Source organism: Lacerta agilis, chromosome 6 (genome assembly GCF_009819535.1).
Source record: "Lacerta agilis isolate rLacAgi1 chromosome 6, rLacAgi1.pri, whole genome shotgun sequence".
Classification (NCBI taxonomy): Eukaryota; Metazoa; Chordata; class Lepidosauria; order Squamata; family Lacertidae; genus Lacerta; species Lacerta agilis.
Genome location: NC_046317.1, coordinates 52,798,967 through 52,826,367, shown reverse-complemented (window position 1 = coordinate 52,826,367; position 27,401 = coordinate 52,798,967). Strand labels below are relative to the sequence as shown.

Sequence of the window (27,401 nt, the reverse complement as noted above, 5' to 3'; positions counted from 1 at the left end):
AGTCCCCCACCCACAAAACTCTTGTGAAATGCTTTTTTGATTTGTTTCCTGAGAACTTAACATCTTTTTAAATAAAAATGACTGATGGAGACAACACATTTCTTGGAGCTGCCTTTATTTGCTGAGTGTGGCTTCCCTGAACTATCACTGTTCAGATAACTATAGATAAAATTGTATAACTTTTTTTTTTTTAGCATCCTGCTTACAGTTGCCAAGTCAAGCATTCAATGATTAAGGCAGGGTTAACCTATTTATTCTTCACGCTGCACCTTTTGAAAATACAGAAACTGGAAGGATGAGCTGGTAGGGAGCAAGGAGGATCTTGGAACTTGTGCAAAATGCGTGCAGTTGGTGAACAAAGGGGTACAGCCTTGTTTCACATGCTCTACAACACAGCACGTGCTGGCCAGTGAGCTTCTTTAAGTATTCATGCTGTAGTAGAGAGTTTAGAAGCTGAGTGTGTCCTGCCCACAGGGCTCTGCTGAATTAAACTGATCTTTACATGTTTCTTCCCCATGTAACTAGGAAAAAAGGGGAAGGGGGATCTGCAGACCTTTGAGGAGGAAAATGCCAGTTCTAAAGCCTCTGAAAATGCACAATGTGACCAAACTGGCAATGCAAACCTCTGTATATGTGAAAGTCTTGCTTCTCACTCAAGTCGGCTTATTTGCAGTTCTTCCTCAGCTTCGCACTTGTAGGGAGATGATTTTTTCACTTTTCAGCACACACATCCATCAACCACATTGCTACATAAGATGTCTGCTTGTGACACTATTTCTGCCTCCCCGCCCCCAACACTTTTCAGGTATCTGAGAACTACATTCTCTTTCTCTTCTCCCTCCTCCCCACCAGCACAAACTAACATATACTGCAGTGTTTGTTGCTTGAACGTGCTCTGGCTGCCCACCCTATTCCTTTGCCAAGTGTCTCTTGCTCCATATCAGGTAGAACAATGCGTCTGGCCCCAGGCTTTGGGATGGGCTTTCCGAAAAAGAAGCCATCTGGCTCAGAGTCAGAATCTGAAGAGGATGAGCAAGTAGGGCACCAAGCGTCGTCTTGTTCCACCACAGCTTCCTGCTTGCCCGTGCTGTCCTCGGGTGGCATTTGCGAGAAGTCCCTGATCCACACTGATGCATTTGGGGCTTCGGAGATGCTGCCCCTAAAGGGATCGCCTCCAACTTGCTGCTGAGGTGTTCGTGGGAAAGTGGAGCCTAGCAGTTGCTTCTCCATCAAACTGACAGTGCTGTGAACTACCTCTAGCCTAGAGGGGCTAGAGGTTCCCTGTTCTGCTTGAGGAGAATCAGCCAGAAGTTCAAATTTATCAAACTGCTGGGAGACTATTCTGTTCCGGAAAATAGCGCTTGCTTCTTCCTGTGTCCTGAGCTCAGGACACAGTGATGAATCCCCAGATGTGTGAAGTGTTTCCATTGCTGGTAATAAGAAGAACAAGCATATATTACAGCACTGGTCTTCAACTGGTGGGTCATGCCTTAATTCAAGGTGGGTTGCAACAGGAGCAGCAGCACTGCTATGCAAATATATGGTAAAGTATTAAGAAATGGATCCCCAAATACATGTTTGCTTTAATAGTGGGTCTTGGGTCCGAAAACACAGAAGTCACCTGTATGACTTCTGTAGGGTATGATGACCCTAAACTCCCGACTGCTGAACTAAGTCTATAAGGCAAGGGTGGGGGAGGCTGTGTGGCTTCTCCAGCTGTTGGCCCCCACCCAGCTGACAAAATAGTCAAGGAAGATAGGATGAGTTGCAGTCCAGCAACATCTAGAGAAGGGCAGTCCAAGGGGGGCGCAAGAGTACTTTGACACGGGACCTGAAGGCTGCAAACTGTCTTGTCATCAAGAGGGAGTGGGAGCAAGCCAAACGTTTACACACAACTGCTTTGGGAAAGAGGTACAAGGACGCTAGGACCCTGTCAGAACCCTCATGCCGCCTTCTCAAAGCCCAGCACCTTGCTTACCCAGCTTTGGGAAGGCTGGCAGGGTGGGTGTGTCAATGTTGCTGAGGGCAGCCAAAAAAACAAACCCTGATATAGTGGGCATAAGGCTCCCCTTCTCCATTGTAGATAATCTTAACATGAGGAACAGACATGTAGAAGCATAAACATCAACCTTTTCTGTCATCAGACGGAGATGCTATCTGGAATCAGAATCTGGCACCTAGTGAAGCCCAAATCTCGTCGGGGCTGAGCCCTGTGGCCTCTTTGCTGTGTGGTCACCTGTTGAGCCTTGACAAGAGCAGGGAGGAGCAAGCAGGCCTCTCTTGCCCCTTCCTTCTGTGCAATGGTGTGGATTGGGCCTCTTTGCAAGCAGATGTGCTGTGGTTACAGCAGGAAGCCCACTCAGTGCGGGCAGCTAACTGAGAGTAAGTTACTCAAGAGACCCACCACCATTTAAAAAAAAATCTGGAATCAACACTAGGAGTAGAATAAGGTAGGACTGGGGAACCTTCTATTGGTTTGGCTCAAAGATGCCTATATCATCATCCCTGCTGCTGAAGGCTGATCACCACAGACATCTTACCATTTGAATCTGCTGTTTCTTCACAGGCTTTAGGGTTGGTTCTTGCAGCTGCAGAGGAGCAGCCTGGGCTGCTGTATCTAATTCTAGAGATGGGTGTTGAGTCAGGGGATGGAACAGAGATGAAAGCAGAGTCTGAGGAATCTGAGCCAGTGGAAGACAAGGCCGATTCCTTCTCTAAGCTGCAGGCCTCAGAGCAGAAGAGAAGCCCATTGTGAGTAGTGACCAGCTGGCCTTGCAGTGCTTTTTTGCAAATGCTGCAGCAGAAGCAGCAGGATTTGGCGTGCCAGTGCTGGCCTTGGAGGGTGGCTTGCTCACTGTCGACACCTGCAAGAGCAGAACAAAGCACACTAGCTTAACTATAGGCAATGTTAATGCAGAATTTTGTTTGCATTTATTGCTGATGTGTCCTCTCACACACAGGGGAAATGTCCAGGTATGTTTCAGACCCCAAATGAGGAAGTAATACAGGCTGAAAATTAATTTGGCCACTTCACCCAGCCTGCCTGTGGTTCATATGACATTCTCCACCAGGAGCCCCTGCATTATACAAGCTAAACTTTTACCATCTAGTTGCTTGTTCACAAAGAGAGTTGTAGTGTCAATGGTGCTACAGAGTCATACTGATGTTTCTTCTTCATTTACCAGTTTGCCTCCAGTTTGAAGAGGGGTGTGTGACTGGATTTTTGTAAGGCTTTTACATTTACCAATTTTGTGAATAATATTAACTGAAAGGTTTAGAATCTGTCTGATTATTATAAGATTGCTTTAAATGCTTATACCAAGGGGGAAGCTTTCTAAAATCATACTATGTATGATTAAACCAATTACTGCAAATGTGGCCACTATTTTAGAAGGCTTGCGATTAGTGAAATGCATGGAGAATAATAGTGCAGTGAAATACCTTACTCAGAAGATCCATCGGCTCATCTTGCATGCTACAGTAACAGGCTATAGCTTAGTCATTGTGCAGGCTTGTGGGCCCCTAGAGAGGATATCACAGCCACTTTGTTCCTTCTCCAGTTCTACTGTTGTGAGCCGATCCATTATTTGGATCTGAACCTGGGTTTATGGTTTGTTACATTTCAGACAAACCATGAGCCATAACCAAGGTTTGTTATGATTTGTGGTTTGGCTGGAGTGAGACAAACCACCAGGTTATGTGTGAAAAGCATGGTAAGTCAAACCATGACTCAGTACGCAGCAGGACTAGAGGGGAGAGCAAAGCAACTGTGATATCCTGACTGGCAGCTTCATGCAAAGGCATGGTTTAGCTTTGTATTACGTGAGCAACAGGTTATCGAGTTCATTGGATATTACTCAGTATAGGACTGCAGTTACAACAGAAAAGGTACATCTGTCAATGACCAGCCGGACATTACTGCATTCTATGCAAGACCACAGGAATGCTCAGCACCTACCAATGATCTCTCCACAGGCTTGGCAGACATCTGCGTACAGACTCTCAAAGCAAGCACAGCAGCAGGGCTGGCCACCCTTCATGACATAGCGCCGTGCCCCCAGGGGCAAGTCACACTCGAGGCAGCAAAAGTGCTCTTCATGCCAGCGCATGCCTTCTGCCTCCATGCACTCCGAGGTGAAGATCAGCTAAAGAGGCAAAGAGAAGGCCAGATATCAAGCATGCAGTGTACTGAGGGGTGCTTTCTGGCTCCTAATTCTCTGAGGTACTTTTGTAATTGTAGGCCAAGAAAATAAAGCTTTCTGCACCAAAGTTTTTACTACATTCAGCAAAATTGGCAGCACATTTATTGTACCTAAAAGCAAGACTGTACATACTCTGTCCCAAAAGAAATTTCTCTGGACTGAACACATTGTGGAAACATCATATTCACGCATTGTTTTATTTTGATTTCCCCCTTGATGGGAACTGTGCTGTAACACTTATTTCCTGGCTACTGGAATTTAAGGCTTGAAGGTTTCACCAAATCCAGCCCACGCAATTTCTAACTTATCTTCATAACTACAGACATTTAAACACCAGCTCTCATAAAAACGGACCAGATTTTCAAACTTGGGTATTATTATTTTTGTGGAAATGCATAGCACTAGCCTCAAGCCTAGTATATACACACAGACCTAGTTTTGTTGCGCTTCGCTTTGTTACACTTTGCAGATACTGCTTCTTACAAAGACGCAGGTGCAGCTGCAGGCAACCCAGCCACTTCCTGTGGAAGGAAGCCCTGCACCACCGCTGCCCCTGTTCTGTCCACAGCAATGGAGTTGGCTAGAGCTGGATCTGGGTTTTCCCCCTCCTACACCCGTAGCCAGGGGGACCAGGCTTAATATGACTGCAGTATAGTGTAAATATAACATTTATATGCACTGGGAAACCCAAAAAAGGCGTGTCTTGCTTTATTATGGTGGTCTGGAACTGACCCACAATATCTCCAAGGTATGCCTGTATATACTTAGCACGGAAATAAGTTTTGTGCCTTTAGCAGGGGCCTGCTATAAGATAACCACTATAGCACTTTTCAGATTAAATTTGTGAGGGCTCCTCCATGCTATCTGGAGGCCTCCATGGGGTAGTCAAAGAACACACAAGGTGGAATAAGCTTCATTCCCCTGTGTAACTACAAACCTCATCTCCCTGCTTACAATATAACACCATTTTAACTGATGCTTCTCACCACAGAGAAAGGTAAAAGGGATATGGGTGGCACTGTGGTCTAAACCACTGAGCCTCTTGGGCTTGCCAATTGGAAGATTAGCAGTTCGAATCCCCATGACTGAGTTAGCTCTTGTTGCTCTGTCCCAGCTCCTGCCAACCTAGCAGTTCGAAACCACACCAGTGCAAGTAGATAAATGGGTATCGATGTGGCGGGAAGGTAAACAGCGTTTCCGTGTGCTCTGGCACTTGTCACAGCGTCCCGTTTAGCCATGCTGGCCACATGACCTGGAAAACTGGACAAGCGTCAGTTCCCTTGCCCTAAAGCGAGATGAGCGCTACTACCCCATAGTCACATTTGACTGGACTTAACTGGTCTTTTGGAGACAGCAAATAACCACCTCATTGTGGATAGGTAGAGATTATAAATAAGGTGACTGCTGATCTCTGGAAAGAAATTTCCAATCCCTATGAAGTTTTCCATCTTTCATTGCAAGTCCTAACCAGATTGAAGGTGGTAGATTAAGACCATCAATAGTTTCAAGCAGAGATTAGGAATTGGCACAAGACCCCAAGTGTTTTTATATGCGTATACCTACTTGATCACATGAAGCACAGCGTGGGCGGAAGAATTCTGCATGGTGCCGGCCACAATAAATCTTCCCATCTCGCTGGAAGTAGATGAGATCTACTAGGGGCTGGTGGCAGGTGTGACAAACAAAACAGGCAAGATGCCAGTAGCTCTGGTCTCCCAGCTTAGGTGCATACACACCCTTTTCACCTCTGATCAACCTCTTGCCACACTGTAAATCAAGCAGAAAGGACCTTTTTATCTATGGTGCATAGTTATCTGCTCTTCCTGCAATACAATATTGCTGGCTACCCACAACCCAGGTTGTGATCTTCATGGACATGTGATACCCTCTTAGTAGCCTTTGGAGGAGGGGGAGGGAAATCAACTTCTGTTTCAATGATTTTTTGTGGAAAAGCTTTTTTGTTAAATATTGTGTCTTTCTGCCTCACAACAGGCTCCCAAGGTTCCTGACATTAGTGAAAACCAATACATAATAAAAGGCTTATCCACAGTTACCTTTCTGGCACAGTCCACACTTTAAAGCTCTGCATCCAAGAGTCCCCCCCCCTTGCTTAGTAGTAATAATAATACTAATTATTATTATTATTATTATTATTATTATTATTATTATTATTATACCCCACCCATCCGGCTGGGTTTCCTCAGCCACTCTGGGTGGTATACAGCATTTCTGGGCAGCTTACAGCTTTGGACCTTTCCCCACCAAAACCCACTCTTTAAAGCTCAACTGGAGGAAATGGCAATCCGTAGAAAATGTGTGTAGTGTCAATCTTCTCCAGTTCTTATGCTTAGCCAGGGGAAAGCAAACCCAGATCTTAGATTCGGGCATCTCAGAGTCATGAGAACACTAGTGTCCAGTTTTAAGGAAAGGATGACTCACCTTTTTACAAAAGCACCCGTGAGTTGTGGGGGGCACCAGGCATGTGACTCCCTGTCCCAGGGATTCCTGCCGTCGCTGTGAAGCAAATATCCGTAGCCGCTCCCTTTCCTCCTCACCAATGGATGGGCAATATCTTGCCTTAAATAAAAGCAGAAGATTGTGTCAAGACCCAAAAGAGCATTCAGATTTTCTTCAGGCAGACAGCTGCTATCAAATAATCCACAACTGATTTCAGAAGAACTGGACATCAAATAAATTCTACATTATTTCTAATAGTAAATCCTGATACTGTAAACAACTGTCACCCAACTCTTAACACATGCAATGTTGCACGTGTCTATTTAGCAAGCTCCACTGTGCTCAATGGGACTTACTTCTAACAAGTATGTTGAATACGACTGCTGGCTAATTGACTTTCCTTAGTGCCCTGGAATGTTTTTGGCCATCGCATACATCTCTACACTAAGATTTTTAAAGAACAAAGGCATTGCACTATTGGGTTTAATTGAGCCAGTCTTTCAAACGGTGCAAGAAGAACTTATTTGTGTGGACAGTGTCACTGTATGGTCCAGTCACTAGGTGGCAGCAGACTCTGACAGGTGGAGTCTGGAGTTTCCTGTAGCTGTTCTGTCTAGCTTCCTAATTGGTGTGTCTTATAAAGCCTTCCATTAGTACAGTATTTATAGCAAACTCTGTCTCACTGGTCCTAGTATGTCATTAGAGCTACAAAACTTTTGAGGCAACAAAGAATTTGTGATGGGAATGTGTATATTACCCAAGGGGATCAGCAAGTGCAGAAACAAGTACAGAGTCTCTAAATTTCTGAGTGCTGAATTTTGGGAACAAACATCAAGGACTAAGTAAGTAAATCTTTGTTTCCTGTTCTTCCTCCCCAGTAGCACCCTTTACCTGTCTTATTCCATTAGGGGAAGGATATGAATGTAGAAGAATTGAACTGAACCAATGTTACACTTTTACCTTCATTTATAAAAGGGCTTCTTTTGCAGTACTTCCATAGAATAACTATGAAGCTGTGTGGTTAGACTTTAATTAGAATTACAGTGTGGTTCCAAGACTATAAATAAGAGCACAAATCTGTCCCAAACAACTTTTATAGAGGCACTGGCTGTGTTAACATTTATTAGTGCATAAAACGAGTACCCAACTATTTGTGGTCTGGAAAAGAGTAGAGTTTTAATCAGTTTTTCCAACCAAGGCAAGATTGCCTAATGAAGACAGGATGGGAGGTCCAAGAATCTTACATCGCAGTCTTGCGGGGGCAGCTGCTGAAGGAGAGTTTTGATGCGGAGCTGGTTCTGGGTGGCAGCAGGGAATGCATCTGATGAGTGAGAGTCAAAGTTTGGTGACACCTGCAAAAGCAAACAAGACTGAGAAGCAGAGATGGAGTTGTGTTTTCCCTATGAGTTTGGGGAACAATGCCGCTGTCTTCCCTCACAACCCTCCCCCTGGCAGAGTTGGCTGGAGATCTGAGATGTTTCCCGTGGGAAAGGGTAAAGCCCAATGGAACTGGGTTTCCTGCTGAAGGACTAGTGAAAAGGAACTGGCAGAATAAGGAGAGGAGAGCTGCTTAGCATTTGTCTGCATTAGCATGCATTTACAGCATAGAAACCTATCCCCGAAAAGGCTGTGTTTCTCAAAAGCTAACCTTTCACTGCTGCATCTGTACTTGGGCAAGCAGCAATACACAGCCCAATTTGCTCTGCTGTTTTTCACTGCCCTACCCACAACTCTTCTTCTTTCCATGGAATCAGAACCCAGAAAAGGTAGGGCATGCCACAGCACTGATGGAACAGATCTGGGGGCACTTCCAGGCTGCTGCTGTTTTGGGGTGGAGCTGAATCACATACCATCAAATTCAGATTGCACAATTACAGTTGATTGGGAGTTTTGTGCAACAAAACAACCTAACCAAAAGAATGGACTTTTAGCAACAAGGGAAGTGATGAGGAAAGGCAGTGGAAAGTGTGGAACAACTTGTTTTGATGCAATGTCATCTAACCTACCCACAGACATATAAGAAGGAATTTGCTCATTAAATAGACAACATTGTCTAATCTACCTGCAAACAAATCAAGATGAATGCTCAATTTAAAAAAGGTTGTCTGGAATTGCCCTGGGTGCTTTTGGTTTCTAAACCCAGAGGGAAGTAAAATAATCAACAGCAGCCTTGCCATTGCCAGCAATTAGAAGTGATGAAAATGGAGAAAAGGCAAACTTGCCATGAAATTCCAAGAAAAACTATTGCAACATTTAGGACAGTCTTCCACATACCGTAAATATATCATCAAGTTCTGCCTTACCTCTGCTGGGGGAATTTCCGTGATAGGCCCCGAGTAATCTTCCAGGGCGCAGCCAGAATCACTGTCTGAAGATGAAGCAGGTAGTAGGTATGCCAGTGTTCCACCGCATGGAGCCTTCTCTCTCTGGGACCAAGTAGGGCTTGGTTGAGACATCAGCAGAACAGAAGTGCTGGAAAAAAGTGCCTGTGTCAAGTGACTGGGCCCCTCTTGGATAGACTCCCCAAATGCACATAGCAAAGTCACCAATAATTGCGAGCATCTCGGTCATTCATTTGTTCAATGGGAAGCATCACAGAGAACTTTAGGAACATTAAAACTATAGCAGGATCATTTGGTGTACAATAAGATCTTGGCAGAGTACAAATGCAGTACAAATAAGAGCACAGCCAAAATATTGCTATATCCAGAAGAACACTGTGTTGCATGGGCTCCTGGAACCGGGATCCTCCCAAGTGCTGCACAATATTTTGGACATTTGCTTCCATAACTAGCAAGGGGTTAGAGTTCAGGTGCTACTGTCATTTTTGTATCACCTGATGGACTTAGTCATGTGTGCTGTAAGAATGCTCACGGGGGGGGGGGGGATGAAGGCAACAAATCGCACAGAGATTTTCAAAAGAAAAAGACCAATATGACCTAGCTACATTTTACCTTCTTAAGCAGTGTCTTGGGTTTTATCTACTTGAGTAGTATTGGGACCCTGAGATGAATGCTAAAAAAAGATGCAGAAAACATGTTCAGAGAAAGAGTGCAAGTCCCTACAGAGCATCTTTAGTCTTTGGGTAGCTCCAAGGAGAAAAGGTAAGTAAGAAAATACTTCACACATTTATAGAAAGTTGAGACCTATTTCCTTAGAAAGAATGCAGTATGAGCCAGCAGTGAATTGTGACAGGACTGGGCAGAGGCAGCAGCATCTTTCTTGCAGTAGTTCTGTTACATTTGTTGAGATGGCGATGGAGTGGGATGAAGCCGCTGTGACATGGTGGGGATGGACTCTGGAGTGGTGGTGGCCACTAGCAAAGACCCAACTGCCTATGCCTCCATTCTCACAAGCAACCACTGGTGTGAACCAACAGAGAAAGAAGTTATGGGTCTCTGATGTCATTGGTATAAGTAGCCAATCAGAAAGTTAGTGAGATGCTGGTTCCATTTTCTTAATAGTTCTGAACTTCCATTACAGAACAACTAGCCTGTGTAGCCCAGCTGAGATGTTGTATGAAAGGCATTTCACTAGAAAGATGTACTGCATTGGAAATAAAACCCAGGATATTGGTCCATTTAGGGATTCCTCACAGGGGTTCTGAAGAGGGAGACTAGGTGAACTTTAACAGTTGTGTAGAAGACAGAATTCCAGCAGAGGTGGCTTGTCAGTTTTCCCCAACTGTTACAAGGTGCAGAAGCCCCTGTCTTCTTTTCCATCTGCCATCTTAGTTTGAAACCCCAGACACTCTAGATGGCACTGTTACATCAAAATATAAGGGTTCTGTTTTTCTGAGAAAGGACCCTCAGAAGTGGAAAACAGAGATTCTGTATTTACCTTTGTAATCCAAGCCAAAAAAATTTTTTAAAGAATTTTTTTAAAAGAAAAAAGGGTGTTAAAAACTGCTGAAAGTTTGGATCAAACCTCGATAGCTTTTCTTTGTGATAAGGGTTAAAACCTTCTCTCCCCTACCACCTTGATGTAAAGCCAAATAGTTTACACAAGCAACCAATGAAATGCAAAACTGTAGCAGACCTAGTTACAGGTAGGTAGCCGTGTTGGTCTGCCATAGTCAAAACAAAATTAAAAATTAAAAAATTCCTTCCAGTAGCACATTAGAGACCAACTAAGTTTGTTCTTGGTATGAGCTTTCGTGTGCATGCACACTTCTTCAGACCTGTACCACTTCAGATTGTGGAAGGGAGATTGGATGGTTGAATGGTTTTCTGTTTTGGGGGTTGGGATGTGAGAGAAGGCTAAGCTGGAACTTGTCTCTCCGGCATCCCCCGCCTGCAGTCTGAAATGGTAAAGTCCAGGAACATTTGTTGTTTGTGTTCACTAGGCCTCATGCTTTGCCTGCCATTTTAGGCAAGCCTTTGGAAAGTTAGCTGTGGTTTTATTTTTGCTACTTTAGGGTTTCAATACTGCCAATTTGCTGCAATTATTTTTATTTGGTCTTTAAGCCTCCTCAGGGATTTGAGAGGCAGGATAGAAATTTCATTCAACACACTTTTAATGTTCGTGTTGTGACTGGTTGCCTTCATATGCTTGGCACATGCCCAGATCACCAGCATAATCCATTACCATTGTGTGCAAAATGTTATACAGTCGCTGATATGTATGCTGGCATCTGGGTGTGTAGCAAACCTATCAACACTGTGACTGTGCTAATTCAGATGAGGCTGCCATGGAATCTGCTCAAAAAGGTTGTGTGAGTCAGAGCTAACTCTGCTGTATAAATCCACAAATTTTCTCTAGTGCTGCCATAATTGCAAGCCAAGTATGTTGCTGCTGCCCATAAATTCATTTTCGGGAGACAGACACACTTTGACTTCGGGCATTAGGATGAGCTGTAATCTATTCTTCCCCTCTGTGTGTGGGGGGGGAGAGAAGAAATATTTTTCCCCTCCACACCCTTACAAACCTGCAGTGTTAATCATTCCCTGAAGCTTGGGGCACTGGGGGCTTACACTGGGTAGCTTTCCTGGTTAATGGTTACACCATGGAAAGAAGTGGACTCATCTCCCAGTTCTCTTTTCCAGAACTTGCTCATTTCCTTCCTCCCCGTGTATCTGTTTCCAAAACAAAAGAGAGATTGCAGTTTGATGGCTCAGTTCAACTGCTGTGATTGCTTGGATGTCTTCCCAGAGTCTGACACTCTCCAGCTAGATTTCCTGTCCCAGCTCCAAATGAAGGAGAGAGAGAAAAGAGATGATTCTGGATGGGGGCTGGGGAAGGGTTAGATGCAACAGAGACATGATGAATGATCAGCAGCTATGCTTTTAGAAAAAGAGTGGAAGGAGGTGACAAGATCATATACAACAACAAGGATACTGTTTCAGCATGCAGGGATGTGAAAGCTCCTTCTGTCTAACTAGCACAAAATTCCTTGCCAGTCAGAGAGGCAGACACACAGGAGTTCTGTCTGATATACTGTAAATACAGCCTTCCACAGCGTGCTGCCCTCCAGATGAATGTTGGACTCCCAATTCTCATCAGCCCCGACCAGCATGACCAATGGTCAAGAAGGATGGAAACTGTAGGCAACAAACTTCTGGAGGACTTGTTTTATGCAGAAGGTTGTTTAAGGGACATTTCACTGAGCCACACTCAGAGGGGTTCTAGAAAGTATAACACACACACACACTCACACTCACACTCACATACATCCCAAGTGCTTTGTACTTTAATAAAAATATTCCCTGACCTCTTTTGTTAGCTCCCATAAGACTGAAAACAACTTTGCACAAATTCACCTTTACAGTCCCGTTATACCATTACTCTCGCCCTTTTTAACACCATTCACAGAAGCACACTGGGCATAAGCAACTAGGCACCGGAAGGAGCAAACTGCAGCTTAGAGAACGGAAGATCCAAGCTGGAAACTTTCAACTTCAGCCTCAAACTGAAATCCCTTGGCCTAATAAGCAGGCTGTTATTTCTCTCAGGTCTAGCCACACATGCCTGTCTTTGGCTCAGAGCTGCCTCTTCCAACGTAATTAGTGCAGAGAGTTCAGGTTATGCTGCTGTGCACTTGGGTCAATAATTAACTCAGCAAATTAGCTAGCAAACAGGAGGGAAAACAAAAAGTTCAGATTTTGCTGGTTCCCAGCACCTTACTTCCCAGAATGCAGTAGTAGCACAGATAACTTATGAGGAGTTTCCAGAAGGATAGTCATGTTAGGCTGCGTATACACACATCCCCTAAACAATCCTGGGAACTGTTTGCCCCACCAGAGCTACAACTGCAGACCCTTAAGCTACAGTTCCCAGGATTCTTGGGGACAGGGAATATGTTTTAGATTTATGACATATTCACAGCCAAAGTCTGTTGTAGAAAAAACAACAGTCTTGTGGCACCATAAAGACCAACATATCTATTACAGTAGATTTGTTTTGTGAACCACAGTCTGCTCCACCAGACTGCACAAAGCAAAAGCCTAAAATGTAATCCCACCAGGGCACTTTCTAAGATGGCCATATTGAATAAAGGAACTTTGAAGGGAAGGGAAACTTCAACAGGAAACCACTGAAAATACATTTTATCAGACAATTAAATTCTATCAGCTGTGGCTGTAATCAAGACTGGGGGTTTATCACCACACTGCTTTTGTTAACTAGTTTACCAATGCCAGCATCACCAATAGTGCTTTGTTGACTGATGACCCTATGAATTTTGCATTCAGGTAATTTCCAGTGTCTGTTCTTTTTGTGTTTAATTTCCCTCTGATCTCACTCCTCTACATCACCCCTCTACTTGCTAATTTAGGATTACACTTCATTCACCTGATGAAAAAACACACAAATTACGTCATAATACAGTTGTTAATCTTTAAAGTGCTAGCTAAGGAATAAAAGGCATGGGAGACTGACTGCTCTTTCTCTGGATTCCAAGAAATAACCATGTTAAGGTTTGTCTAGCTGTATATCACATCTCTCTCCAAGTCCAGTACATTTTAACATGTAAAAACGAAGCCCAGCTTGATTTCACCAGGAGGGCATTATCATGCAAAGAAGGTGGTGTAATCATGCAGGTGAGAGGAACCTTGCACCACAAAATGCATATTCAACAGGGATTCAAGAGATGCAATCTTGTACAGCAAATTGTTGAGAGATTTGAATAGAATAAAAACCTCACTTAGTATCTCCCTACATCTGTTTTGCTTCAAAGCTTTTTCAGTTATGAATTCAGCACACTACAGCACATTCTCTCTGCAAGTAGATTTCTGCAGGATGGGGCCTTGAATCAAAACTAAAAGCTCCATACACCTTGACCACCCACAAAACACGAAGGCAACTGTTGACTTAGCACAATTGTCACATGGCAGCCACTTGAGACAACTTTCAGTTGACAGCTTTTTTTTACGCAGCATCTGTAATGCGTAGAACAGGTTGCCAGGTGGATCACTGTCATTGTGTGAAGAGAGTCCATGTCGTGAGCAAGGGGGATCCACACTTGAAACAGCTTGCACACTGTAATCATAACATACGGGCAAGATCAGCCTTGCTACCCTGGGTCCTCACCTATAAATACCATCATGGGTCCAAAAGCAAAAATACAAATTAAAAGAACAATTTTAAACAGCTTGTGCTTTCCCCCACCATAGTTTATGGTATTTAAATAGCTGGAAGGGGAAATAATAAATCTCTAATAGTCCTAGAACACCATTAGTGGATAATCCCTAGCTGGGAGGACCATCCCTATCATAACGCCCCATGACAGGATACTTAACAAAGGATGCTTTACTGGACTGGAGCTCAGCCAGCACTGGACTGGGATTCAGCGGGTCACATATGTGATGAATTATTACACCTGTTTTAAGCACACCCCATCCATTCTCTCATGACAAAGTAGGTCAACTGAGCAATGGAAAAACCCAAGCTTTCCCACCTTCCACCTGCTCAGAAGTGGCAATGACATCTGCACTACCTGCTTTGCTTATGGCTCAGATGGTCTCCAGCAGCACCATAAAGCTAGAAAGCTTTAGTAGCACTCATTAAAAACAGGCATTCTGAAAACTGTGTGCTATGGTGATGAGAGAAAGAGATGCTGTGGGAAATAAATCAGTCAAAACAAGGGGTCTCGAGAGACCCAAGTACCCACCCAAGAGGTTATCAGTTTCCTGTCTGTATTATTTATTGCTGGGGCCTGGTCTTTTTCCTTTTTTTTTTAACAGAAATTTATTGATTTTCCACAATGTATAGAACAAATACAACCAAAAAACAACAAATAATAACAATAACAATAACAGCAAAAACAAACACTACAAACAACATCAACAAAATAAAATGAAAACCAATACATACCTTGCACACCTAGACACTCCAGCTATCACTTAAATCTTGTTCCAAATCCTAATTGGAGGGGGACTTCCCCCGTTCTCTCTCTTGCTTTCAGTTCTAATTTTACTTTAGTAACTTATCTAATTATAACATTACATTCACCATCATTCTTCTTCTTTCACTCAGTCTCATACATCATTTAAATTCTAAATAGTAATAAAATACCACCTCATATTACAAATCTTAATTTCTTATAACCTTTTCCTTTCTTAGTTCCATAAAACTGTTGCTTTATTGCTTCTGAATCATACCTTATAAAATATTAAACCAATATTATAACATAAAAACCTAAGTATTTCTTCTCTAATCCAGATCCATTTTCGCTCTCTGATGTCGGGGTACCGTGTTAAGCCTTCCTAACAATCGTATACATTTTTTCACCCTACCCCTCTTCTCGCCATCTTCTCTCCTTCCATCACAATCACCCACCGGGCCTCCCCACAACCTTTTCCAAAACCATTTATCAGAATGTCCCCTTTTTCTTGATGCCAAAAAACCAGAGCATTGTCCCAAAGTATCTTTGCTAGTCTCTTCAAAGAAAGCATCCCCAGTTCAATCTTCAAATCAAATTGTAATTGTAATTTCCAAAGCTGTTGTTCCTGTATTTCTGGGCTCCCACCCCAGAAAACCGTTATAACGTCACAATGTCCTTCCCTGGACCTCTCACGTCGACAGGGATGTTCTTCATTTTGGAGTTGCGTCTTCTCTTCTTCAGCAAAACTTACTGAACTCTCTCTAAATATTTCTTTTAATTCTCTGAGTTCCTTGGCAAAATCCTTAAAAGCAGTTCCAATCTCAGTGACATTCTGTTGCAAAAGATCTAATTTAAAAAGTATTTTTCTTTGTCCAGGAGTCATTGCTGAGTCCGGAGACATCGTAGAAACGAAACCAGAAGGGCAGGCAGGAAATAACAAAGATCAGTACTTTTCCATCTTCCAATCTCAAATTACAGCCGCCATTTCCCCCTGATCAGAGTGCAAAAATTCTTCATCTTATAATCCACTATCAGAAGGAATACCTCAAAATTCTTAGTTCTCCCCCTAACTAGGGTTACTTTGTAAATCCACCAAGTCAAGAAAAACTTTGTATCAGTTAACAGTAGCAACAGCCAGAGTCAATGTTACTATTCTTTTGTCAGGCAGGAGAGAAACGGACTTCCTCTTTAAAGTTTCTCCCCTAAAGCCAAATAAACAACTTTATAGTCCAATTAAGCCCCGTACTTACAGCTTACGGGTTTCTTCTTGTTTTGGTTCAAATGAGGAAGAACGGGAGCGCTCAAAAGCCAGCGGCGGCCGCCACTGTGTTTTCCCGGATGGGGACAGCCTCCTCAGCCCCGCGCCGTTGCCCATTCACTCGAACCCCCCTTTTACAAGGGAGGCTCGAGAATGGGGCGACACAAAGGGGCCTGCTGGAGAGCCCAAACCGCGGAACGCCCCTCCCGCGGCTCACCGGAGCCCGCAGCACGGTTGCGGGTCTCCCAGCCCCCGGGAAAACCGGAGCTGTCTCGGAACGAAGTCGGGGCCTGGTCTTTTTCCAAGCAGCTTGTGCTGGGGCATGGTGATTCAACCATGCTTCTGCCATCAGGTGTAACTGGCTCATTCAGTCACTCATGATGCAGGCACATAGCAGATTAATCCAGCCTCAGAGAAGATGGCCCTATATCATTGTTCTTCGAGTCAAGAGTAATGCCTAAAACAGGAACTCATACAGAAACATTGCTGAGGGCGGATAACCTTTATTCTTATACAGGCACGACCATTTTAGATGCGTCCAATTGATGCGTAATCGCAGGCGCATGGGTTGGGCCTGGAGGAAGGAAGAATGGGGGCAAAATGGGATGGGGAGGGCACTTATACAAGCTACGCCAATGCACACAGGGTACAGGAACGGAACCTCTGCACGGAATGGTTGTCGCTTGTATAATCTAAAATAAATCTTCTGCAATGTAAGGGTGAAATGTGCCTTCAATTTTAATTCAGGGGTGGCTGGGGAGAAAGTGTAACTCATCAAAAATGTTGTGAACCCACAACACGAAGCTGAAAGAATAAACAAAACTGTGGTACCATCTGGCTTAATCTGGCCGCTATCCTTCCGTGAGAATTAATCCTTTCATGTGCTTCTAACTCAATGGTTTTATGTGACTAATCAATCAGGCCGGCTGTTGGCTGTTGACAATTCTTTGTAATCAGTCCTGGTAATTAGTAAATTCCATCCTGCCTACTAGCTCAAAGAGAATGGCTTCCTTTACTAAATTTACTCCTTTTCCCACTTTACATCCCATCTTCCTTTCAAAATGAAAACCCAAAGCAGCCAGCACCACCAAAAGGACATTAAAACAAACAAACATATGAACAGTATATAGAGTGTCCGACTCTTCGTGACCCCATGGACCAGAGTACGCCAGGCACGCCTATCCTTCACTGCCTCTCGCAGTTTGGCCAAACTCATGTTAGTAGCTTCAAGAACACTGTCCAACCATCTCATCCTCTGTCGTCCCCTTCTCCTTGTGCCCTCCATCTTTCCCAACATCAGGGTCTTTTCTAGGGATTCTTCTCTTCTCATGAGGTGGCCAAAGTACTGGAGCCTCAACTTCAGGATCTGTCCTTCTAGTGAGTACTCAGGGCTGATTTCTTTGAGAATGGATAGGTTTGATCTTCTTGCAGTCCACGGGACTCTCAAGAGTCTCCTCCAGCACCATAATTCAAAAGCATCAATTCTACGGCGATCAGCCTTCTTTATGGTCCAGCTCTCACTTCCGTACATTACTACTGGGAAAACCATAGCTTTAACTATACGGACTTTTGTCGGCAAGGTGATGTCTTTGCTTTTTAAGATGCTGTCTAGGTTTGTCATTGCTTTTCTCCCAAGAAGCAGGCGTCTTCTGATTTCGTGACTGCTGTCACCATCTGCAGTGATCATGGAACCCAAGAAAGTGAAATCTCTCACTGCCTCCATTTCTTCCCCTTCTATTTGCCAAGAGGTGATGGGACCAGTGGCCATGATCTTAGTTTTTTTGATGTTGAGCTTCAGACCATATTTTGCGCTCTCTTCTTTCACCCTCATTAAAAGGTTCTTCAATTCTTCCTCACTTTCTGCCATCAAGGTAGTATCATCAGCATATCTGAGGTTGTTGATATTTTTTCCGGCAATCTTAATTCCGGTTGGGGATTCATCCAGTCCAGCCTTTCGCATGATGTATTCTGCATATAAGTTAAATAAGCAGGGAGACAATATACAGCCTTGTCGTACTCCTTTCCCAATTTTGAACCAATCAGTTGTTCCATATCCAGTTCTAACTGTAGCTTCTTGTCCCACATAGAGATTTCTCAGGAGGCAAATGAGGTGATCCGGCACTCCCATTTCTTTAAGAACTTGCCATAGTTTGCTGTGGTCGACACAGTCAAATGCTTTTGCATAATCAATGAAGCAGAAGTAGATGTTTTTCTGGAACTCTCTGGCTTTCTCCATAATCCAGCGCATGTTTGCAATTTGGTCTCTGGTTCCTCTGCCCCTTCGAAATCCAGCTTGCACTTCTGGGAGTTCTCGGTCCACATACTGCTTAAGCCTGCCTTGTAGAATTTTAAGCATAACCTTGCTAGCGTGTGAAATGAGTGCAATTGTGCGGTAGTTGGAGCATTCTTTGGCACTGCCCTTCTTTGGGATTGGGATGTAGACTGATCTTCTCCAATCCTCTGGCCACTGCTGAGTTTTCCAAACTTGCTGGCATATTGAGTGCAGCACCTTAACAGCATCCTCTTTTAAAATTTTAAATAGTTCAGCTGGAATATCATCACTTCCACTGGCCTTGTTGTTAGCAAGGCTTTCTAAGGCCCATTTGACTTCACTCTCCAGGATGTCTGGCTCAAGGTCAGCAACCACATTTCCTGGGGTGTATGAGACCCCCATATCTTTCTGGTATAATTCCTCTGTGTATTCTTGTCACCTCTTCTTGATGTCTTCTGCTTCTGTTAGGTCCTTTCCACTTTTGTCCTTAATTGTGGTAATCTTTGTACGAAATGTTCCTTTCATATCTCCAATTTTCTTGAATAAATCTCTGGTTTTTCCCATTCTGTTATTTTCCTCTATTTCACCAATTTAATACCCATATATAGGATTTTCCAGGACAGCCTATGCTAGAGGAAACAATGCTGAAGACAATGAACTTAGCAAAAGTAAGTCTTATCAGAAACACTGGAATAACAGGATTGGAGCAGCAAGCAGAGGCAGTGCTGCTCCAAGACACAAGACACAATTCCCGGTAAGAACAATCCTGACCACCATTCAAGGTAACCCAAAGTGCCCACTGGTTGAAAACCACTATCTTAAAAAGCTATTGCACAAATCTATGGTGCGACTGCATTTGAAATACTGTATACATTTCTGGTTACCTCACCCAGAAAGCATCTTTATAGTTGGAAAGGTTCGGAAAATAGCAACCAAACTGATCAAGGAGATGGAGAAACTCTATCAGGAAAGGTTGCCCACCATAGAGATTTTTAGTTAAGGCCAGTAAGAGGTGATATGAAACAAGTGTAGAACAATCACTTCTGGGTTTGCGACGTTCAGGAGCCAAAACGTTCGACTTGCAAGGCATTCGGGATCCAAGGTATGACTGTATACAATTTAATTAAACTGGCCCCCTCACATGCTAGAGTTGATGGCAAGAATGTTCTACTTTACTGTTTTGTAGCCTCCAATAAGAAAGCCTAACTCTAAATAAACCTCCTCTGATGTACATCATACTATTCCTTCCTACTAGAATACACAGATATACCTGCCTCCCAGACCACAATGTGATGAAAAACATTGGTCTTCTCTTGACGAGCAGCAAAGCCATATGCAGCAAAAACAACAATTGTCACCACATGAATCCTTAGTACCTGGGGAAGACCTAGATTCACTGAATCAGAAGGAAGGAGGGATGGAAGAGTCAAAACTGTGAAAAGTATCCCTGGACAAAACACACGGCAGGTGTTATTTTATATCTACAATCCCTAGCAGCACAAACATCCAGAATGCATCACCAGAGGAAATTCTGCTCATGCTCACAATCTGCTGTGTTTCCCCATGACTCCCACCTAGTGCTATGAATCGAAGGCTGTGCTTCTGGCCCCCACTGTGTGGAAAGGAAAGGTTAATTTCCATCCTGACCTGCATTTGACTTTTGGAGCTGCAATGTGGCATGCAGCACCCCCCACGGCCGAAACATCATCCTGAAAACAATGTTTTCAGTTTACAGCTGTAATCAGCCTGGGTGTGGTATCAGCATGGTCTTATCTCATGCCAAACTGTATCTCTTCAAAGAGGAACAAATTCCCCAAAGCAAATAGAACAGATTTGTATAAATCAGAAAAAAATAATGTTCTGCAATAAAAAATAAAAAATAATAATTGTAGCTGGGATGGGGAAGCAGAGCGAATGCCAACTGGGGAACAGCTGCAAATCTTTGCATGATGAACCACAACTGACACCACACCTAGCAGGAAGAGGCTGAGGCTGCAGGGTAGACAAACCCTAACACACCTCTATGCTGGGATAGCATAATAATGAAACCGTGGGTAAGAAACAAGATAAGGGGGAAGGCAACATGACATTCAAAATTACCATTAGACCTTGAAGTTGCAACACAATAACAGTAATGACCTCAAAAGCACTTTCTTATCTATACAGCCAGTTATCCTGGGATAAGTTTGGTTTGGCTGTTGGGGGGGGGGGGGTCTGCCATCTTCCCCACACTTGCTGCTGTGATGGCGGCAGCTGTTGAGACTGCTGTTTCCCCCACTTGGAGGACTGTTGCTGCTGCTGCTGTTGCTACAGAAGTGAAGAGGACTGCAGAGAGTACTGCAGAGACCAGGTCCCTGGGCAGACTGTCTCACCAGAGTGGTACATGCTCCGGTTATCTCCCGTTTGACTACTGCAATGTGATCTACGTGGGGCTACCTTTGAAGGTGACCCGGAAGCTAGAAATAATCCAGAATGCGGCAGCTAGACTGGTGACTGGGAGTGGCCGACAGGACCATGTAACACTGGTCCTAAAGGATCTTCATTGGCTCCCAGTGCGTTTCCAAGCACAATTCAAAGTTTTGGTGCTGACCTTTAAAACCCTAAATGGCATCGGCCCAGTATACCTGAATGAGCATCTCCACCCCCATCGTTCAGCCTGGGCACAGGGCCAGTGCCGAGAGCCTTCTGGCGGTTCCCTCACTGCAAGAAGCAAGGTTACAGGGAACTAGGCAGAGGGCCTTCTCAGTAGTGGTGCCCTCTCTGTGGAAGATCCTAACTTCAGGGGTCAAGGAAATAAACAACTATCTGACTCTTAGAGGACATCTCAAGGCAGCCCTGTATCAGGAAGTTTTTAATGTTTGATGTTTTAGTATGTTCTGATATATGCTGTGAGCTGCCCAAAGTGGCTGGGGAAACCCAGCCAGATGGGCGGGGTATAAATAATAAAATTATTACTATTATTAAACTACTTCAATAAATCAGATGAAACATTTTGACAAAGAGCAACCACTCCCAACAATACAAAAAAACTTTGGATTCACTTCTTTTTCATGTTGTATTTTTCACTAAAAAAATAAGGTGGGATTATCTGTTTGGGTAAGGGACCCAGGTGGCGCTGTGGGTTAAACCACAGAGTCTAGGGCTTGCTGATCAGAAGGTTGGTGGTTCGAATTCCTGCCACGGGGTGAGCTCCCGTTGCTCAGTCCCAGCTCCTGCCCACTTAGCAGTTCGAAAGCACATCAAAGTGCAAGTAGATAAATAGGGACCGCTCCAGCGGGAAAGTAAATGGCGTTTCCGTGCGCTGCTCTGGTTCACCAGAAGTGGCTTTGTCATGCTGGCCACATGACCCAGAAGCTGTCTGCGGACAAACGCCGGCTCCCTCGGCCTATAGAGTGAGATGAGCGCCGCAACCCCAGAGTCGGACACGACTGGACCTGATGGTCAGGGGTCCCTTTACCATTACCTTTATCTCTTTGGGTGCCCCAAACATAACCACTGATATTTAGAATACAGTACTCAGTAGACAGCAAAGGGGTATGGCTAGAATAGTCTGGAATTATTTGCTTGTGTGGATGGAAAATAGTATTCAGGATAACTACCTTGTGATAACAACCTCTGAATCTTGATTTTGTGAATTACCAACAGTGAACAATCATACACCTGCTACTGTTGATTGCAATGTCTGAAGGAACAATTACCATGTCTACTCAGAATAGAACTTATAGGCATGGGATTGTATCCAAAGTGGTGCTACCTGATGCACTCCATAAACAAAACGATTTCTGCTTCAACAATGAAACCCACTCCTTTTCCTCTGCCTAACCCCCTAATCTGTTCTTGGGGTTTCCTTAACGCTCCAGCACAGATTTGGGGAGGGGACGGGGAACTCATGGCAGGAGGAGGAAGGAAAGAGCTGTTGCACACACGTAAATCTTTGCAGTCATGGAATGAGAGAACAAGATCCCACCCATGATTAGGATTGCACTATTAGTGGCTGATCTGTACCATATAGTAGTATCCTCTTAGGGCTGTACTGCTGATGACTACATGTAAGGGATTGTCTTTTTAAATGCTTTCCCATGTAACCTCCTTGCATGAAGAAAATTAGCACATCAGCCAGGGGGCTAGATGGGAGCTTTTTCCTTTGGAAGGTGAATTTGCAGGGAGTTTTGAAGAACACTTAAACTCCATGCACACATCCTATCTGCAGCCTACAGATTGCCTCCAGCATTTAAAAGGGTTAATGCAGACTGATTCTAAACAGGTTTACTCAGAAGTAAGTCTTACTTAGTTACTCGTGACCAACATGGAATTACGTGTGCTGTGGATTGTGGGCTTCCTCTTTCCACCAGCATTCTACGGGGGGGGGGGAGCCTCAATAGTTCTGAATTAGGGTTGTTAAATTTTAGCCTGGGCACTGACTTTTTTTAATTCTGGGGGAAATTGTTTATTGGCTGCTCCCCCTGCAAATAATAGCACAAATCTCAGTTAGGAACTATCTGGCTGTGGGGAAGGGATTGACCTCGACATTACAGCATTAACTGAGGAGCCTGATGTTAGTCCACTCTCCAACAGAAATCTCCCTAAAATATAATTGACATAGGTAATGTAGCCCATACATTAGTAGATCCCTCCCATGCATCCAAAGCAGTGGGACACAATATGCCCAGGAGAATCTTTTCCAGCAAAAGAGCCACAAGCCAGTAGTGGGTGGTGCCGGTAGTAGGTGGTGCCAGAAGCAAAAGATGGTGGAGCAATGAATGCAAATTAAACATTTATACAATCCTTTCTGCTCTTCATCCAAGCAAGCAAGCAGCACGATCATACTTCCAAGAACATTGTCCTGCCAGACAAAAACACTTAAGGAGGATGCAAAGCAGAGCCAGCAAGGGCTGGGGGAGCTTAGGGAGGGTGTGTGGCCTGCAGAGTCACAAGGGCCAGATAGAGAGGGTTGGGGGGGCACATTTCACCCCCAGGTCTGATGTTCCCCACCCTAGTTTAGACTCTAAACTTGTTTTATTGACAGGGCCCATTCTGGGAATATGTGACGAATCTGAGAAAGAACACCCCCTGAGCATGTGCAGAATGCCGTTAAAAGGGAAGTTGGAGTAAGCAGAGCCAGCCTTCCTTCCCTTACCTGAATTGAAGGAAATGATTTCCAGGTTTTAAAGCTTCAGGCAAGCTTTAACTAAAGCCCTGACAGCTCTTGTTTCCCTACAGGAAGTGTTAACTGTACTTCTTAAAATATCAGAATTGTTTTGTGTGCAATACAGAAAAACCTGGCAGACACACCAAGCTTGACATTATTTCAGGTCCCCTATCAGTTCCCTGGCGTGCTCTGGTCCATGGGGTCACGAAGAGTCGGGCACGACTGAACGACTGAACAACAACAACAAATCAGTGCTGCACCACCAGATACACCTGTCAGTAATGTAGATTGCCTAGGACAGATCACAATGTACCTGAATACAATTAAACTCAGCACTGTAGTCACAAATCTTAGCAGAACTCATACTCAAAACAACTACCTAACATTTACATACACCTGTCAGTCTATTCGTTATATTTTCCAGATTTCATTTTAAATTCTGTAATGGAGAGAAAGTAGTTTCTAGGTCAGCCTTTGCCAATCTAGTGCCCTCTATATATTTTGGACTGCAATGTCCATCATTCCCAGCCTAGGACTGATGACAGTTGTAGTCCAAAACATCTGGAGGGCACAAGGTTGGCAAAGGCTGCTTTAGGGATAAAAGGCTCACCTTTTGAAAGGGGCATATTTCACAAATGCACAAATTCTACATGGGTATATCCTCTGTACTGAAACTCACATGTACCCTATGTGTATTCCAAGGCTGCAATATTCCGAATTTACCAACCAGACAGTGTGCATCTATTTAAAAAAATTGTACCCCAGCAATGTACTCTGGGTCTGGGTCATATTTTTCAGATTGTGTGCTGCTGTCACACTAACTAACGTGTCCTCTACTGGTCTTATGCATATGCATGTGGTGGATGCACAAGTTTTGCTCCATGCGCATGCTAGAGGAGGTTCCAGCTGGCAACAGGTTCCTGTATATGCAATGAAACAGACATGGGTGCAGCCACACGTTAATGATGTAACTTGTGCCCTATGGAGCCACAAAGAGGGAAAAGATTTTGCTTGTATTTTTATTTCTGGCCACAGATGTGGGATAACGAATAATTATTTCTTTCTCATCCAAATTATCACCATCTGGTTTTGTTTTCAGTAACTATCAAGGCAGGAAACATTTCTACAGGCTGCCTCCAAGGTACACACTCACTTGCAACAGAAGATTTAGAAGAGGACTAAAGATTCAACCTGTAATCCCAAGTAAAGGAAATGTGATATTTGTGACCAATTAGGATCTAAAGGTTATTCTTACTTACCAGGGTCGAAGTTCCATTGAGCTCCAAGGGAGCTCTTGCTCCCATGTAAGGGTTGCAGCTTTACTGCAAATAGTTTGAAGCTTGCAACAACAATCTGGGAAAAATAAACACCAGCAGATGTCCCTTATTTTAAAAGGATTATCCCTTATCCCAGACTATCCGTTTCTTTCTCTCTCTCCAGACACAAAACCTCCACGATGCTGGTGTGCAACCCAGACTCTGTCCAAGTCACAACAACTGCACTGGTTTTTAACAGAGCCTTATTGCCCCTTTGTTTCGGCACTTTGGTAAACCTGCACAGGATTGAACCACTTCACGCCCAGCCTCAAACTACGGCCTCCTCTAGCTCAGTATTGCCTACACTGACCGGCAGCTGTTCTCCAGGATATCAACGAGGGTGTCTCCCCCAGGCCTACCTGGTGACGCCAGGGATTGACCCAACACCCCAGGCCCCTTCTGCCAGCAGAGCAGGTGCTCCTCCAGCTAAGGAAGACTAACAAGCTTTCAGGTCACAGGCGGCGTCTCCCGTCCCTTTCCTTTACCAGGAAACCGGCAGCCCAGCCCGCTGCTTCCCCCTCCCCACAGCCCCCAAGTTTCCAGGGAGGGGGCGCCAAGAGTGGCTCCCCAGGAAACCGCCGGCCTCCTCAGCGGAAAGCCACCCCGGACACCTTCATTACCGGTACCTGCTGCTGTTGCCGCCCTGGATTTCCCCCGGGCTCGGCTCCTTCCTGAGGCAACGCAAGAGGCGGACGCAGCTGCAGGAGCCAGTCGCCCGCGCGTCGCGCCCTCGACGCTGCCGTTTCCCTTCGGCTCCGCTTCTGGGGCGAAGGCGGCGAGGAGCTCTTTCCCCGCGCGCTCCACCTGCCTTGGCAACAGGAGTCCTCCGGGCTCAGCCGCGCGCTGGGAACTTTTAATGCCGGGGAGCGAAACGAAACCAGGGAAACGAGGGGTGTCCGGACTCCCCCTCCCGCTCCTTTTTCTTTGCTGCGTCTTTTCCTCGCAGCGGCTCCTCGCCCAGGAAACGGGCTCCTCTCCTGTGTCCGCCAGCGGGGTCCTAATTACAGAGCTTTCTGTGCAGCCTCAACTCGCGGAGGGAGCCAATGGCAGAGAAAGCCGAACAGAAGGCAGAGCGCCTGTCCCTCCCTCTCCTCCCTCTCCCTCTAGTTTTCCTTTGCTTTTATTTATGTTAGCTGCTTCCCAGTCGCCTTTCAAGGCTTGGACGCCTTCTCGAGATGGCTTCCGCTTGACAGCGAAAAGACAGTCCCACCAAGAAATAAATATGAAAGCTACAACACGCCGTTCGGATTGCAACAAAGAAGCAGCGGGTTTAAGCAAGCCCCGAACTCCCAAGCAGCAGAAACTGACACCCGGCAAACGCTTCTTGCAGAAGCATGTACTGTAATATACACTTCAGTTAAAAGCCAGGGGAAGCAGAGGTCCTGGCTTTGTTTTTTTTTTTTTTTTTAAACTTTTATCCAGAACAGTGGCTCTCAAAGGGTGTGGCAGGAGAGGGTGGCAAGTGTGGCAGAAAAGTTCAAGGGCAATCAAAGGAACATTTAAATAATTCAGTGTACTATAATAGAGTATCAAAATATTATTTTTATTTCCAGAATATGGATTGGTATCTTTTCAAGATGAGAGCAAGAGCATCAAGCGATACTGAGGACAATCCTAGGTGTGCTTTCCAAGTATTTCTTATCAATAAAAAAATTTCAGTGTGGGAACCACTGATCTAGAACTTGGAAGTGTTGTAGTCGGCTGTATATCTCTTGGAAGGGAGTTCCATGGGATAGAAGCCACCAAAGGGAAGGCCCTGTCTATACGGCTGTGGTAGCTGCAGTGTGACTATAATTTGAGGATTCAGGATTCATCTTATTCCTATAACTGTAATGTTGGAAGGGCATATAAGAAATCACATAAATAATAATAGTCCTATGTGATAGGCCACACTAAGTAAATAAGCAGCAGTTCTTGCCCATAGGTTGTTGCAGGAGGGGACACCCATATACAATATGGTGGGCCCAAGTAATCCTGGTGGCATCCCTTTTTCATTATGCAATATATCATCTGTCCCCTGCTTTACAATACTTCTGCCAGTAATTAAAGGAACATGTACAGGGGCTCTATAGAATCCAAAAGTCCTACATGTTTTCTCAAGAATGTTGAGACAGGCATTATAAAGATACAGTTCCCACGAAACCCTTGCTTGCTAAAGAGTAATCTGCTATTTGGGTTCACTGTGAGGTTGGAAACTCAGCCTCGTTATCTCAGTTGCCCTCTCTCTCTCTTCTGGACTTTGTTCCATTACCCTGGTGGGCCTCTTTCCCCTTTGTGTATTCTTGGTATGATTAGTATTTCCCTACAGCATTTCTTTGTTCAATAAGTTAAATGACATTGTGCGAGAGAGACAAAGCTGAGAGTAAGCATTTAATAGTGCAATCCTATGCATATGCACTCAGAAGTCCCATTGAATTCAGTGAAGTT

The 27,401-nt window shown here is 44.4% G+C and overlaps 1 protein-coding gene across 3 annotated transcripts; it reads right to left on the bottom strand.

The window, feature by feature from the left end:
• Positions 1-98: 98 nt before the first annotated feature.
• Positions 99-25,780, bottom strand: PRICKLE4 (prickle planar cell polarity protein 4). Of its 3 annotated transcripts, none has more exons than XM_033152693.1 (8): positions 25,601-25,780; positions 8,963-9,131; positions 7,904-8,011; positions 6,642-6,779; positions 5,766-5,969; positions 3,959-4,145; positions 2,541-2,864; positions 99-1,430 (listed from the first exon to the last, which is right to left on the bottom strand). In XM_033152693.1, exons 2-8 carry the CDS (start codon positions 9,113-9,115, stop codon positions 859-861), a joined length of 1,686 nt encoding a protein of 561 aa, XP_033008584.1. In that variant the 5' UTR covers positions 9,116-9,131; positions 25,601-25,780; the 3' UTR covers positions 99-858. The 3 variants fall into 3 exon arrangements, with proteins under 3 accessions (XP_033008584.1, XP_033008582.1, XP_033008583.1); XM_033152691.1 differs by lacking the exon at positions 25,601-25,780 and adding an exon at positions 24,918-25,071; XM_033152692.1 differs by lacking the exon at positions 25,601-25,780 and adding an exon at positions 11,587-12,059.
• Between the last annotated feature and the right edge of the window lie 1,621 nt (positions 25,781-27,401).